This window comes from Kazachstania africana, chromosome 2 (assembly GCF_000304475.1).
Source record: "Kazachstania africana CBS 2517 chromosome 2, complete genome".
NCBI lineage: Eukaryota > Fungi > Ascomycota > Saccharomycetes > Saccharomycetales > Saccharomycetaceae > Kazachstania > Kazachstania africana.
Genome location: NC_018941.1, coordinates 507,469 through 520,590, shown reverse-complemented (window position 1 = coordinate 520,590; position 13,122 = coordinate 507,469). Strand labels below are relative to the sequence as shown.

General features: G+C 36.4%; 4 protein-coding genes across 4 annotated transcripts; 1 reads left to right on the top strand and 3 right to left on the bottom strand.

Moving 5' to 3' along the window:
* Positions 1–63: 63 nt before the first annotated feature.
* BRR2 (ATP-dependent RNA helicase BRR2) lies at positions 64–6,546 on the top strand (the record flags this gene model as incomplete). The annotated part of the gene is made up of 1 exon (XM_003955641.1): positions 64–6,546. One exon carries the CDS (start codon positions 64–66, stop codon positions 6,544–6,546), a length of 6,483 nt encoding a protein of 2,160 aa, XP_003955690.1.
* Positions 6,547–6,684: 138 nt separating this feature from the next.
* On the bottom strand, positions 6,685–9,024 carry RAD3 (TFIIH/NER complex ATP-dependent 5'-3' DNA helicase subunit RAD3; the record flags this gene model as incomplete). Its single annotated transcript, XM_003955640.1, has 1 exon — positions 6,685–9,024. The coding sequence occupies one exon, from the start codon at positions 9,022–9,024 to the stop codon at positions 6,685–6,687; it is 2,340 nt and encodes a 779-aa protein (XP_003955689.1).
* Positions 9,025–9,258: 234 nt separating this feature from the next.
* Positions 9,259–9,963, bottom strand: ADK2 (adenylate kinase ADK2; the record flags this gene model as incomplete). The annotated part of the gene is made up of 1 exon (XM_003955639.1): positions 9,259–9,963. The coding sequence occupies one exon, from the start codon at positions 9,961–9,963 to the stop codon at positions 9,259–9,261; it is 705 nt and encodes a 234-aa protein (XP_003955688.1).
* Positions 9,964–10,166: 203 nt separating this feature from the next.
* Positions 10,167–12,839, bottom strand: RPH1 (Rph1p; the record flags this gene model as incomplete). The annotated part of the gene is made up of 1 exon (XM_003955638.1): positions 10,167–12,839. The coding sequence occupies one exon, from the start codon at positions 12,837–12,839 to the stop codon at positions 10,167–10,169; it is 2,673 nt and encodes an 890-aa protein (XP_003955687.1).
* Positions 12,840–13,122: the final 283 nt, after the last annotated feature.

Genomic DNA, 13,122 nt, shown 5'->3' with positions numbered 1-13,122 from the left:
AAACGATATAACCTGACCATCTAAGCATCCACCAAGTGCTAGTTATCAAAGAGGTGAATAAAAATGACAAACAAAAATGAAGAGAAAGATGTATCCAAGAAGATAAGAGAGATTTATAGATACGATGAGATGTCTAACAAGGTACTGAAAGCAGATAAAAGGTTGCAAGTTGTACAAACAGACCCAATAAAAGATGCTGAAATGTCTACTCCAAAGTCAATGAGTGGCAGAATATCGGCCAAAGAGATGGGTATGGGCTCCCGTAATGATTTGAGTGATTCTGATAGAGAAAAGGCCAAAAAAGAAGCAGATTCTGTCCTAAATAGACAGGAACGGAGGGTTACAAGATTTCCTTCACATTTAAGGACTTCAAACGTTTTGGATCTTGGGAATGCTTCAATGCTGAACTATAGCCCAAATGATGCTGAAAATGTGGACACCTATGGAGAGATACTACAGTGGGTGTCTGACAGATTAGGTACTGATATTCCACACGACATAATAATGAGTACCGCAGATATACTGATAAGGATACTGAAAAGTGATGAAAATTATTCAGATGCCAGTTTATCCAGTAAAAGACAGAAAATTGAGGAAAATCTTGAAATAAAAATAAGCTTGGCAGATTTTAATGATCTAGTAAGGTTGACAAAAAAAATAACTGACTTTAATGTTAAATCTAGCGAATCTAATGACCAAAATATCCCTGTCTTAGGAGATAGTGATTCAGAGCCTGATGAGCAACGATACATAAATACATTGGAACAACAGCTCTCGGATCTTGAAGATGAAATATCAACAGAAAATTTACCTAAAGATGACGCAGAAAAGAGGGATGAGTACAATGAAGATGAAAAAGAAGTTCTCATATTTTCAACATCAAATGACGGAATCCCACCAATTTACCTGATTAATGAAGCTTATGTTGGTTCTCTGATAAAAAGAGAAACAAATAGCTCAAAAGTTCAAGATGATCTGCAACAAAGAATTATTCATGAGCTAGAAACGACAGAGTATGATTCCAAAAAATTGAGAAAAACTTTATCGGAACTTCTCGACTTCGAACATCTCAAGTTATCTGAATTTATATTAAAGCACCAATCGAAACTACTATGGGGTTTAAGACTGTCACGCTGCGAGGAAGAAAGCATTCCCCAGTTACTAGACGAGATGTTAATGAAAGGTCTTGACGATCTGGTAAGAGAATACGAGAGAAACGAAACCGCTGAGAGAAAAAGAAAATTTGATGATGTTTCAGAAAGTTATTCAAGCCAAGGTTTGAAATCTTACAAAAAAAGAAAACCTACCGGTGTACACAGACTCCCACCTATACTCGAGCTAGATTCTTCTACATTTGCAGAGAATCCCAAATTAATGACCGTTAGTAAAGTATCTTTACCAGAAGGTTCTTTCAAGCGTGTAAAGCCAACCTATGATGAAATTCATATCCCACCGCCTCAAAAAGCGACTATAAATTACGAACTTTTGCCAATCTCTTCATTACCTGACTGGGCAAGGAACTCTTTTCCCTCTGCTGAAACGGACACGTTCAATGCTATTCAGTCCAAAGTTTTCGATAATGCATTTCATAGTGACGACAACCTTTTAGTATGCGCTCCTACCGGTGCAGGTAAGACTAATATTGCAATGCTTACTGTACTACAAACCATGTCAGCTTTTTTCGATACACGTACTCAAAAGGTAGATCTCAAGAGGTTCAAAGTAGTCTATATTGCCCCTCTCAAAGCTTTGGTTCAAGAGCAAGTAAGAGAGTTCCAGAGAAGGTTATCGTATCTTGGTATAAAAGTAGCTGAGTTAACAGGTGATACTAGACTCACTAAGCAACAAATTGCAGAGACCCAAATTCTGGTTACAACACCTGAGAAATGGGATATTATTACAAGAAAAATGGATGAATCTTCCTTCGCACAGCTTGTCCGTTTGATTATCATTGATGAGGTTCATTTGCTCCATGACCAAAGGGGTCCTGTTTTAGAAAGCATCGTGGCAAGAACTTTATGGTCTGCTCAAGTAATCGAACGGCCTCGTCTAGTTGCGTTGTCAGCAACTCTTCCAAATTACAGAGACGTTGCAAGATTTTTGCGTGTACCTGAAGACCATGTTTTTTACTTTAGTTCCTCCTTCAGACCATGCCCATTGGCGCAACAATTCTGTGGTGTAAAAGAAAAAAGCCCGCTTAAACGACGCAGCGCGATGAATGATGCTTGTTATGATAAGGTAGTTGAATCGCTAACAGAAAATCATCAAATAATTGTTTTTGTGCATTCAAGGAAGGACACTATCCGAACGGCAAAATGGCTAAAGGATAAGCTTCTTGAAAACGATCAACACGAGAAGTTATTAAAGTCATCCTCAGGATCGAAAGCAATTTTGGAGTCTGAATCTGAAAATGTTGAAAGCCCCGCCCTCAAACCGATTTTGAAATATGGTATTGGAATCCATCATGCTGGTTTGTCTAAGAATGATAGAGCATTGTCCGAAGACTTATTTGCGGATGGCGTACTCCAGATTTTGGTTTCTACCGCCACTTTAGCGTGGGGTGTAAATTTACCTGCACATACTGTGATTATCAAAGGAACAGATGTCTACTCGCCTGAGAAAGGTGACTGGGAGCAGTTATCCCCCCAAGATATTCTACAAATGCTTGGTAGAGCAGGTAGGCCACGTTATGACACTAATGGGGAAGGTATTATCATAACTAACCAAAGTGATGTACAGTATTACCTGGCAGTTTTGAACCAACAACTACCCATTGAATCTAGATTTGTTTCAAAATTGATAGATAATATCAACGCAGAAGTTGTTTCCGGTAGCATTAAAAGCAGAGCTGACGCAGTAGATTGGTTGAGCTTCACGTATCTATATGTCAGAATGTTGACAGCTCCAGAACTGTATAATGTCACTATACCAGATGATGATTTTAATTTGTATTCTTATAGAGAAAGTCTTGTGCATACTGCCTTTCATATTTTACATGAACAAGGGCTTATTCTATACAATCCTGAGGAAGCACTGGTAGAACCAACAGACTTAGGTCGCATAGCGTCATATTTTTACATAAACTATTCTTCTATGAACCTATTCAGTCGCGAACTTAGCGGAAACAGTGCATTAATGGACGTCTTTAGAGTATTTTCCATGGCTGATGAATTCAAATACATATCCACTAGAATAGAAGAAAGGAGGGAATTAAAGGAGCTTTTTGAAAAAGTACCAATTCCAATCAAAGATGACATTGAAAGTCCATTGACCAAAATAAATGTACTCTTACAAGCTTATATTTCAAAGCTCTCATTCGATGGATTTGCCTTGAATTCTGATATGGTTTTTGTTCATCAAAATGCTGGAAGATTATTGAGAGCAATGTATGAGGTTTGTCTAAAAAAGTCTTGGGCTAAATCCACTAGACTGCTGCTGACTTTATGTAAGTCTGTCGAAAGAAGAATGTGGATCACGAATTCCCCACTCAGACAATTCCGGAAATGTCCTTTGGATGTGATAAAGAGAACAGAGGCCTCAAATCTACCCTGGACCGAATACTTAAAATTGAGTTCACCAATGGAAGTGGGTCGTACTATCAGATCAGAAAAGCATAGTAAACTCGTGTTTGATTTATTGCAGAGATTTCCGAAAATTTCATTGAACTCTAATGTACAACCAATAACTGCAAGTTTAATAAGCTTCGAGGTAGAGGTGCTAGGTAATTGGTTATGGGACAGTAAAGTTCACGGCTCTGCAGAAGCGTTTATTCTTCTTGTAGAAGATACGGATGGGAACGAAATATTGTATAGTCAATCATTTCTTTTAACCTCTGAGAGTATTGGAAGAGAACAAATTTTTCAATTCTCGATCCAGTTAACGCCTTCACAACAAAAGAGGCTTCCACCAAATTATTTTATCAGTGTCATTTCTGAAAAGTGGCTTCACTCTGAATTCCAACTTGCTACCTCCATGAGTAATGTTCAAATGCCCAAGAAATTCCCACCTCCTACTGATTTAGAGGATTTACCTCTAGTATCTACAGCGGCTCTTGAAAACGAAGAGTTTTCCTCTATTTTGAGTTTCGAGGCCTTTAACAAAATTCAAAGCAATATCTTTGATGTGCTCTATCATTCTAATGAAAATATCTTTATTGGGGCCACCAAAGGTTCAGGAAAGACATCATTAGCAGAGGTAGCAATCATGAATATTTGGAGACAAAATAAGGGAAGGATTCTTTACATTTGCCCCTCCCAAGTCCAAATAGACCGATTATACGAAGATTGGAATCATAGACTTTCGAAGGTTGCTGGTGGTAAGGTAATACACAAGCTAGGAGACAACACTCCCACCAATTTACGGTTAATCAATACTAGCCATTTGATATTGTCTACACCAGAACAATTTGATCTTGTATCTCGAAGATGGAGACAACGTAAGAGTATCCATGCCTTAGAACTGCTAATTTTTGATGATGCACATCAAGTTGGCAATGGCATACAAGGTGCTGTCTACGAAAATGTAATATCGAGGATGATGTTCATCTCAATCCAATTGGAGAAGAGCATGAGAATTGTAGCGCTATCAACGTGCTTATCAAATGCTCGAGATTTTTCAGACTGGATAGGTGTAAAAAAAGAGAACATTTACAATTTTTCACCCGAAGTGAGAATTAATCCTCTTCAGGTTCATTTGCAGGCCTTTAATATTGGAGAAGATACACACGCAACCATACCAATGATAGATCTAGCTTTTAAAACTGCTCTGGAAACGATGTCAAGTAACTCCACCGCTATTATTTATGTGCCAACCCGGAAAGAGTGTATAAGAGTCTTTTCTAGATTATCTCATATCAGTAAGTCTAACAGATTAGAGATACCTGAATTCACCTTTGATGAGCTACAACCTTTCACCACTGCCGTCCATGAGAAAGCTCTCAAAAATATGTTGGCAAACGGGGTAGGTATGTTGTACAAGGCAATGGACGCAAATGACAGAAGAATTATAGTGGAGCTTTACCAACAAGGAATATTATCCCTTTTATTAATTGAAAGAGAGTGTCACGATGAATCTTTAACTTCAACTAATATCGTTATTTTAGGGACGCAGTTCTTTGAAAGCACCGAACAGAGATATGTCAATTACTCGGTTAATGAGCTTCTTGAGATGGTTGGTAATGCTAAAAGTACTAATATGATAGCCCCTGCAAAGGTAACTGTACTAACCACATCCAATAGGAAAAATTATTACAAAAAATTTCTTTCTGAATCTCTTCCAATTGAAAGTTTCATGTACTTTTATTTGCACGACACTTTTATAAATGAGATCAATAATAAAATAATAAGAAGCAAACAAGATTGTATCGATTGGATAACGTACACTTATTTTTTCCGAAGAATCCATGCAAATCCAAGCTTCTATGGTGTTAAAGACTCTTCTTCACATGGAATATCAGCATTCTTGACAGAACTGGTAGAGTCGACATTGAAAGATTTAGTTGATGCATCACTGATTGAATTAGACATGGGCGGCTTACCTGAACAGGAAGATGAACAAAATGGCGAGTCAGAAAATATCGAATCAATCGAACCCCTCAATGGGGCGCTTATATGCTCCCATTATCAACTGTCTTTTTACACCATGCATTCATTCTCAAAGTCTCTATCACGTAATTCGACCCTTAGAGACATTGTTGAGATTTTGGCTGGTGCAAACGAATTTACTAATCTTCCAGCAAGAGAGGATGACTATTCAAAGCTGTTAAAATTGCATAATCTGTGCCCTTTGAAGTTTTCTGGTAACGCAAGAACTGAATTTACTAAATTCAAGGTTTTTGTCCTTCTGCAGGCATATTTTTCAAGATTAGGATTATCGCTCGAGCTTCAACAGGATTTGGCATCAGTTCTGAAAAGAGCTCTTCCTTTGATTAATGCCATTGTCGATTTACTTGCAAGTGAAGGATATTTAAATGCTACAATAGCCATGGATGTGTCTCAGATGTTAGTTCAAGCTGTCTGGGATGTGGACAGTCCATTAAGACAGATACCGTTCTTCGATGATACTATTTTAGCCAAGTGCTCTGAAAAGAAGATTGAAACTGTGTACGATATCATGGCATTAGAAGATGAAGATCGTGAATACATTATGGAGTTGGAGCACAATAAGTTAATTACGGTCGCCAACTTTATTAATAATTATCCAAACATTGAAATGAAGTATTCTCTTGATACGGCAACTCCTATAAAGCAAGATACTCCAAGAACTCTTACGGTTCAGTTAACCAAAGATGATGTTCCAGAAACTCTAGATGTTGTGTCAGAAAGGTTTCCTTATGATAAACAAGAAAGCTGGTGGATAGTCATCGGAAGTATCTCTAAAAGAGAACTCTATGCAATAAAAAAGGTTTCATTAGCTGAGGAAACCCAATCTTTTGACGTTGAATTTACACTAAATGAAAAAGGCTCATATGATCTAACTGCTTGGAGCGTTTGCGACTCATATTTAGATGCTGACAAGGAAATTTCCTTCAATGTCGAAGTTGTTTAAAATACGCAATAATAATATGTAAGATTGTAATTTGATGCATGTATGAAAATTATATAGAAAAAGTAATAATATCCCTCAGTACATTAAGTAAATATTTAAATCAGAATTTTCATAGTATTTAATAACCTTTTTGTCCTTTTAACCCATCACAGTGTCACCCTCTTGATCAACATTTTCCTTGTCAATATTAGCCATCTGATTGCCATTGTTCGTCTTTTGTTGATGGCTTTGTTGAAACTTAGTCAAATCATCTAAACTCCAAACAGATACACCTTCCTGATCCTTTGGATTTGTTGGTTGGGCCATTGTTCTTAAAAACTGTTTTGTATTTGAAATAGCCATATCAGTCGAGAGATTCAAATCTGCGTCTGATAGACCCTGTGCAATCCATTTTGGTAGTTGATTTTTCTTCCTTGAAAATCTACGATCTGCCAACACCATTACCCCATAATCATCTTTACCTCTCAAGACTCTACCCAAACATTGTGCAGCATGTCTCATTGCATCGAACGACAGGAAATCATTTTCTCTGATTTGATAGTTTTCTCTTAAAAACTCTAAACGAGCTTTTAGGATACGTGATTCCGTATATTGGAAAGGGATACCGATCATCAGCACAGTTCTACCGTAATGATGATCAAAATCGATACCTTCAGAAACTTTTCCTCTGGCAACAGATAAAAGTATGGCACCTCTACCATTGGAACAAGCTTTTCTATATGTCTCCAAAGCTAGGGACGTTTCTTGAGCATCCGGTGTTTCGACCAAAATCAGTTTGTGCTTCCATACTTCGTCTAATATACCCATTGTTTGCCACATCGAAACAATACTCTCCATATACAGATATGAGGGGAAAAAGACCACCATCCCGTCTGGAGTAATCTTTGCAAATTCCACCAGCATAGAACCGTAATTACGAACAATACTTGGATCATTTCTGATTTCAAATCTGGAAGAAATGGCCACTTGATCTGACCCTTTTGTGATAATCATGGGTAAAAATGATTTTTTATCTAGTGTCATTGAGTAAGATTTTTGAAGGATTGTTTCGAAATTTAACATTCTTGGATACATATCTAAAGGTGATATAGTTCCTGAGGTAATAATTACGGAGGAAAACTTTTCAAATACCGGTTTTATTGCAATTGATGCATCAAGACAGGAAAATCTCATTATAGGATTAGGAACCGCAGCATTTTCAATTTCATATGGCTCGATAATTAAGGTGAAACCATCTTCATAAGTAGAAATTAATGTTGCAAAAGTTGCAATATCTTTCAGAGCCGTGAAATCTTCCACCTCGGTCACTTCCAATGTTCTAACCAGTAAAGAGAGACGTTCTGAACAGAATCTCAATGGTTTCCTATCAATAAAAGTCAACTGTTTCAAATGCTGAAGAAAAGATTTTGGCGTTTCTGAGATCACATGCAAGACCTTCATTCTCGTTTTCAGATACTCTATAAGTCTCTTTAAGAACGAGATAAAATGTTCGGCCCTTCTTATATTACCAGGAATTGCCTCCTTCAACAGATCTTGCGATAATACAGGAGTTTCAACAAAGGGTTCTTCAGCAACAGTCAGGATATCATCAGCATGTAAACCTTGAACTAGTTTATCATATTCGTCTTGTAATTTTTTTGAATCAGCCTTACGTACTTCTTCTATCCTACCTTCTAATGCATTGGCACCCTTCGTTGCTCTCCTAAGCACATCGTTTGTCAAGTCTAATGACAATGACTCTATACAAACATTATCGATATTGTGAGCTTCATCGAAAATGACAATACTATCTTTAGAGACTTCATTCGACACTCTTTCAGCAATTTTTGGATCTAGCAGATAATGATATGAATAGACGATGATATTACATAATGAGATCATACGACGTACAATAAAATATGGACAGATAGTTTTTTCTTCAGCATATTTGATCAATTTTTCAAATGAAAAGACACCCTTTGGTAAATAATTCTCTACCTCCATATCGTACAAGTTTTCATGGTATTCACATAATTCAGCATCGGTAGCATCAGGATTTTCCTGTAACTTTCGTTTGTTGACACCATTGGTTAAGCGACGACATTTTTCATCCACCACTGTACCTTTCCTTTCTTTACTCACCACGGGATGTAGACATAAATTTTTTCTTGACGTTAATCCAAGTCCTCTGAATTCCTCGACGTAGCCTAGTTCACGGGATCTATAATCCATCAAATTTTCCAATTCTACCAAAGTTTTCTCAATTTCCGACATGGTACGGGAACAATATATGATCTTCCTGTGTTCTGGATAGTGCATCTGATATGCAACCGATAGAGATAATAATGAGACAGTCTTCCCTGTCCCTGAAGGCATTTCTAAGATACTGTTACCTCCGGCATCCAGAGTTTTTTTAATATCACACATGTACTGGTACTGTTCAGGATAAATCTTTGGATAAGGAAAGAGAACCGGTAAATCATCTATAAAAAACTTCATCTTTACTAGTATTAGGAGAAAGCTGGGTATATAATGAGCAATTCCTCTGATTATTAATACCAGAATTAATTCTCAATATGGGATGTTCCAATATATACAAGATAGAAATATATCAAAATATTTCAAAAAAGTCGAACTTATCACGTGATTAGGAAAATGCATAGACATGCGACCTCATCGACTAATTTAAAAGGAGATAAGCTTCATCAAACAGTCCTAATGAATCTAATTAAATTAGGTTGAAGCTGGGGCTGCATTTAGGTTTAGTACTTGTAAAATTTGTGGGAAGATTTCATCTGATGTATCACCGGAGACAGTGGAGAGGATACCGAGTTCATTATAATAGTTTCTCAATGGAGTAATGAACTTATCGTAATCGTCTAGTCTTCTGGTAATCACACCCACTTGGGAATCATCAACTCTTTTTACCAATGGATCGCCGGTTAAATCATCTACTCCTGGAGTTTTTGGTGGATTATATGAGAGGTTGTATGTCCTACCGCTTGCTTCATGAATATATCTGCTAGCCAACCTTTCTAGGATGCGTGACTTAGGAACCTTCAATTCGATTACATTACTCAATGGCATATTTAATACCCTTAAAGTATTTTGGAATGACCTAGCTTGGTCCAAGTTTCGAGGAAATCCATCTAATAGCCACTGCACTTGCTCTTGTGCGCTTTCTGATTTTGTTTTCAATAACTGTGCAGTAACAAATCTTGATATCAAGCCATCTGGTACCAATTCTCCCCTCTCTATGTATTGTAGGACTTCCTTACCAAGCTTAGTGCGCTTCGTCACTTGTTCTCGAAGTAGATCTCCGGAAGATATAGCCAATATATTTGGAAGTAATTTTTTCAACTTCTTTGTCTGTGTGCCTTTACCAGAGCCTGGTGCACCAAGCAACAACAATCTCAATGGATTGATCCTTGGAAGCATCGCCTAACTCTTCTATATCGATGATCTTTCTCGTTTGACATAATGATTTCTATGCGTTTTTTTTATTCAATCACCGATACTCGAAATTAGCCATCGACTAAACTTTCTGCAGTCATCCAGACAGATGAGATGATAATAAATTCTTGATAAATAATATTATTAGAAGTATATAAATATGGGTATAAACAAAAATATATAAGATATTATTCCTGTTTAACTGACTCATCCTGTTTCAAAAATCCTACTGGGTTTTCTTCGTTACTGGGAACCAGGAAATTACCTTCGGATTGTGGTGCAACGTTTTCTTCAGTCATATCTAGTTGCTTTCTTAGTTTGGTGGATGTAGCACTACCATCAGTCTTATCAGGAATACAAGGTATTTTTTTATTAAGATGTTGTAACACATGGTCTCTTCTTTTGAACCTCTTACCACATTTAGGACAGGAAAATGGTTTTTCTCCAGAATGCACTGATTTCTTATGTCTAGTTAAATGATGACCAGAGGAAAACTGTCTTTTACAAATTTGGCAGATATAAACTTTACCATTTTTTGATACTACAACTTCCTCTTCAGAAAATTTACTTTGTGGTGGATGAATAATGGAAGTTCCTTGTAATTTTGATTTTTTCAGTATTGGAGAGGGGGAGGCAGACTTTCTTCCCCTCTTTTGTAGTGCAACCACATTCGACTTATCCTCTTGGATGAATGCAGAAGTTGCTTCATTTTTCAAATTCGAAGAGAAATTCGGCGTTTCTGCCAATAATGATGGTCTACTCAATTCAACTGCATTAATGGATATTGGACTTCTGGATGATTCTCTCGATATGTTCAAAGTGACAATATTTGGAGATTTTGTCCTCTTAAGGAATGATAAATTTTGAGAGGGAAAGGGTAGATCCGACAAGTTTGTGCTACTACCATTATTGTTCTTCACTGAGATGAAATTGTTCATATTATTAAAAGCACCGTTGAAATATCCCGGACTGGAATTGTTGGCTAGTGGTGAAAGTGTAGGTTTCATGGCTAATGATGCCCCATTGAAACCATTGCTGGCTGAATCGATAGGTGAGTTAAGGTTGTTATTTAACAATTGTCTTTTCAATCTTGGAGATGAGTTACCGCTATTTGCCATTGAAGTCAAACTAAGCGCTAGCATGTTATCGTCATTGTAATCGAAGAGTGTTGAAGATGGAACAGTATTTGTTCGCATGGCTAAGGGTGCCAGGGTACTGTTATTTCCATTCAAGATATTGCTAGTAGTAGGCACCGAAGTCGTTGGTTGTGGAGACGCTAAAGTTTTTCTAAGCTTTAACGAAGAATCGTCCAATGTTGGTTCAATAATATTAGATAAATCCATCATTCTTGAAAGGAATGGAGATGAGGTTCTACTAACAATAGGATGCGAACTAGAAGATTGTTGAAGTTGGGACGATAATTGTGGTAATTGAGTAGAATTGATAGTTGGACTAGTTGATCTTAAACACATATTTTGGTTGTCATATGCATTATTTTGAAAAAAAGATTGTTCTTTTGAAATTGAGCCCTCAGTCTCATTGTCATTTGAAATGTTTTGGAGTGCCTGGGACCCGTAATGTAACAACTCATTAAAGCTTCTCCCTCTAGAATTTGAATCATTTGTATAATTTTTGGTTAGAACGTCGTTATTATTATTACTGGTATTATTCTTATTATCATTTTCCTTATGTAGTTTCTTTTTATTTCTCCAATTTTGTGCCAATTTAGACACATTAATTCTTACAGAATCGTTAACACATTGGCAACTTTTGGACTTTTTACCAATCTTCAACCATGATTCTAAAGCAAAATTCACAGATTCTGCAAGATTATAACCATAATTAAAACCAGCATGATAACCATATGGGAAAGTTATAATAAATTCGTTTTGATAATGAACTACTTTATTGACTCTAATTCCATTATCCCGTAATAACTTCGGCGATATAAGAATGGATTTATGTCTTAAAAATTCGGAGCAATGGTTAAATTCAGTTGGAAATTGTTCTTTCATATAATTGTAAAATTTTTCGTGATCCTCCTGTGGAATGGAATACCACTGTTTAGGTGCACCAAAATGGATGAAGTTGATGGAAAATAAATCTTGATCTTCTAAATGCCAAGCAAAAGTGGACTTCCACAGACCAGCATACAAATAGGAGTTATTGACTCCGGGTATATCTTCATCTAGATAATCCAATAAGTTTGGTAATTTGGAGACGTTCCAAGTTTCCAAATCTGAGGGGAAAATCGAACCTGGTGTATCTGCGCCATACATTGGCGGTGTATAATAAAGAGTCTTCCAGTAATATGACTCCAAAAATTCTAATCTTTCTTTATCTTTGAATTGGTCCAAGTTATCTTGATTGTAATGCTTTTGAAACTCTTTATAATCACTCAATGAAAATGATTTTTCAAAGTTTTTAGTCTTCAAAAAAGATGATTTAGTAGGAATATTATCATTTGTATTGTTATTATTGATGTTATCATTATTGTTGGTATTATTGTCATGATAATGTGGATTATTTGGTGGGACATAATCGTGAGATAAGTCTTTCCATTGTATAATGTTGTAAGTTTTATTTTTCTCTACATTATGAACGGTGAACATTCCTTTATTACCGGATATATGTTGTTGAATAGGTGATTTTATTACAATTTTTTTCAGCGTCTTATCACTTGGAGGAATCTCGAGCATGTCTAACCATTTTTTGGGAGGTATGACTTTAATTATGCCGCTTTCCATACCATATTTATTTATTGCGCTAACATAGGAATAAAAATCTTTGAACTCGTCGAAGTTAGGTTTAAAGACGGGAATACCATCTACTACTTCACTCGGGACTTTAGATCCGTTCATCCTCATGTGGTATTTTTTTTCTATTTTTTTGGTTGTGTATTAAAATGAATCTTTCTCTTGTATTTTTTTATTCACGCAAGTGAAAGTCTTCTTGTTATAGTCTTATTCTTTTCTCTTTGATAATAAATTCTCCTATTCGGCCAATAATACTATTTGAAGACAAAGTAAAACTGTAGCCCACTTGAGCTGTAAGACACCTAGCGCTATTATCAAAATGAACTCAACAAGATTTGGCTGACTAAAAAAAATCAGAGATCTGATATAAGAGTTCTATGTTCTCCTT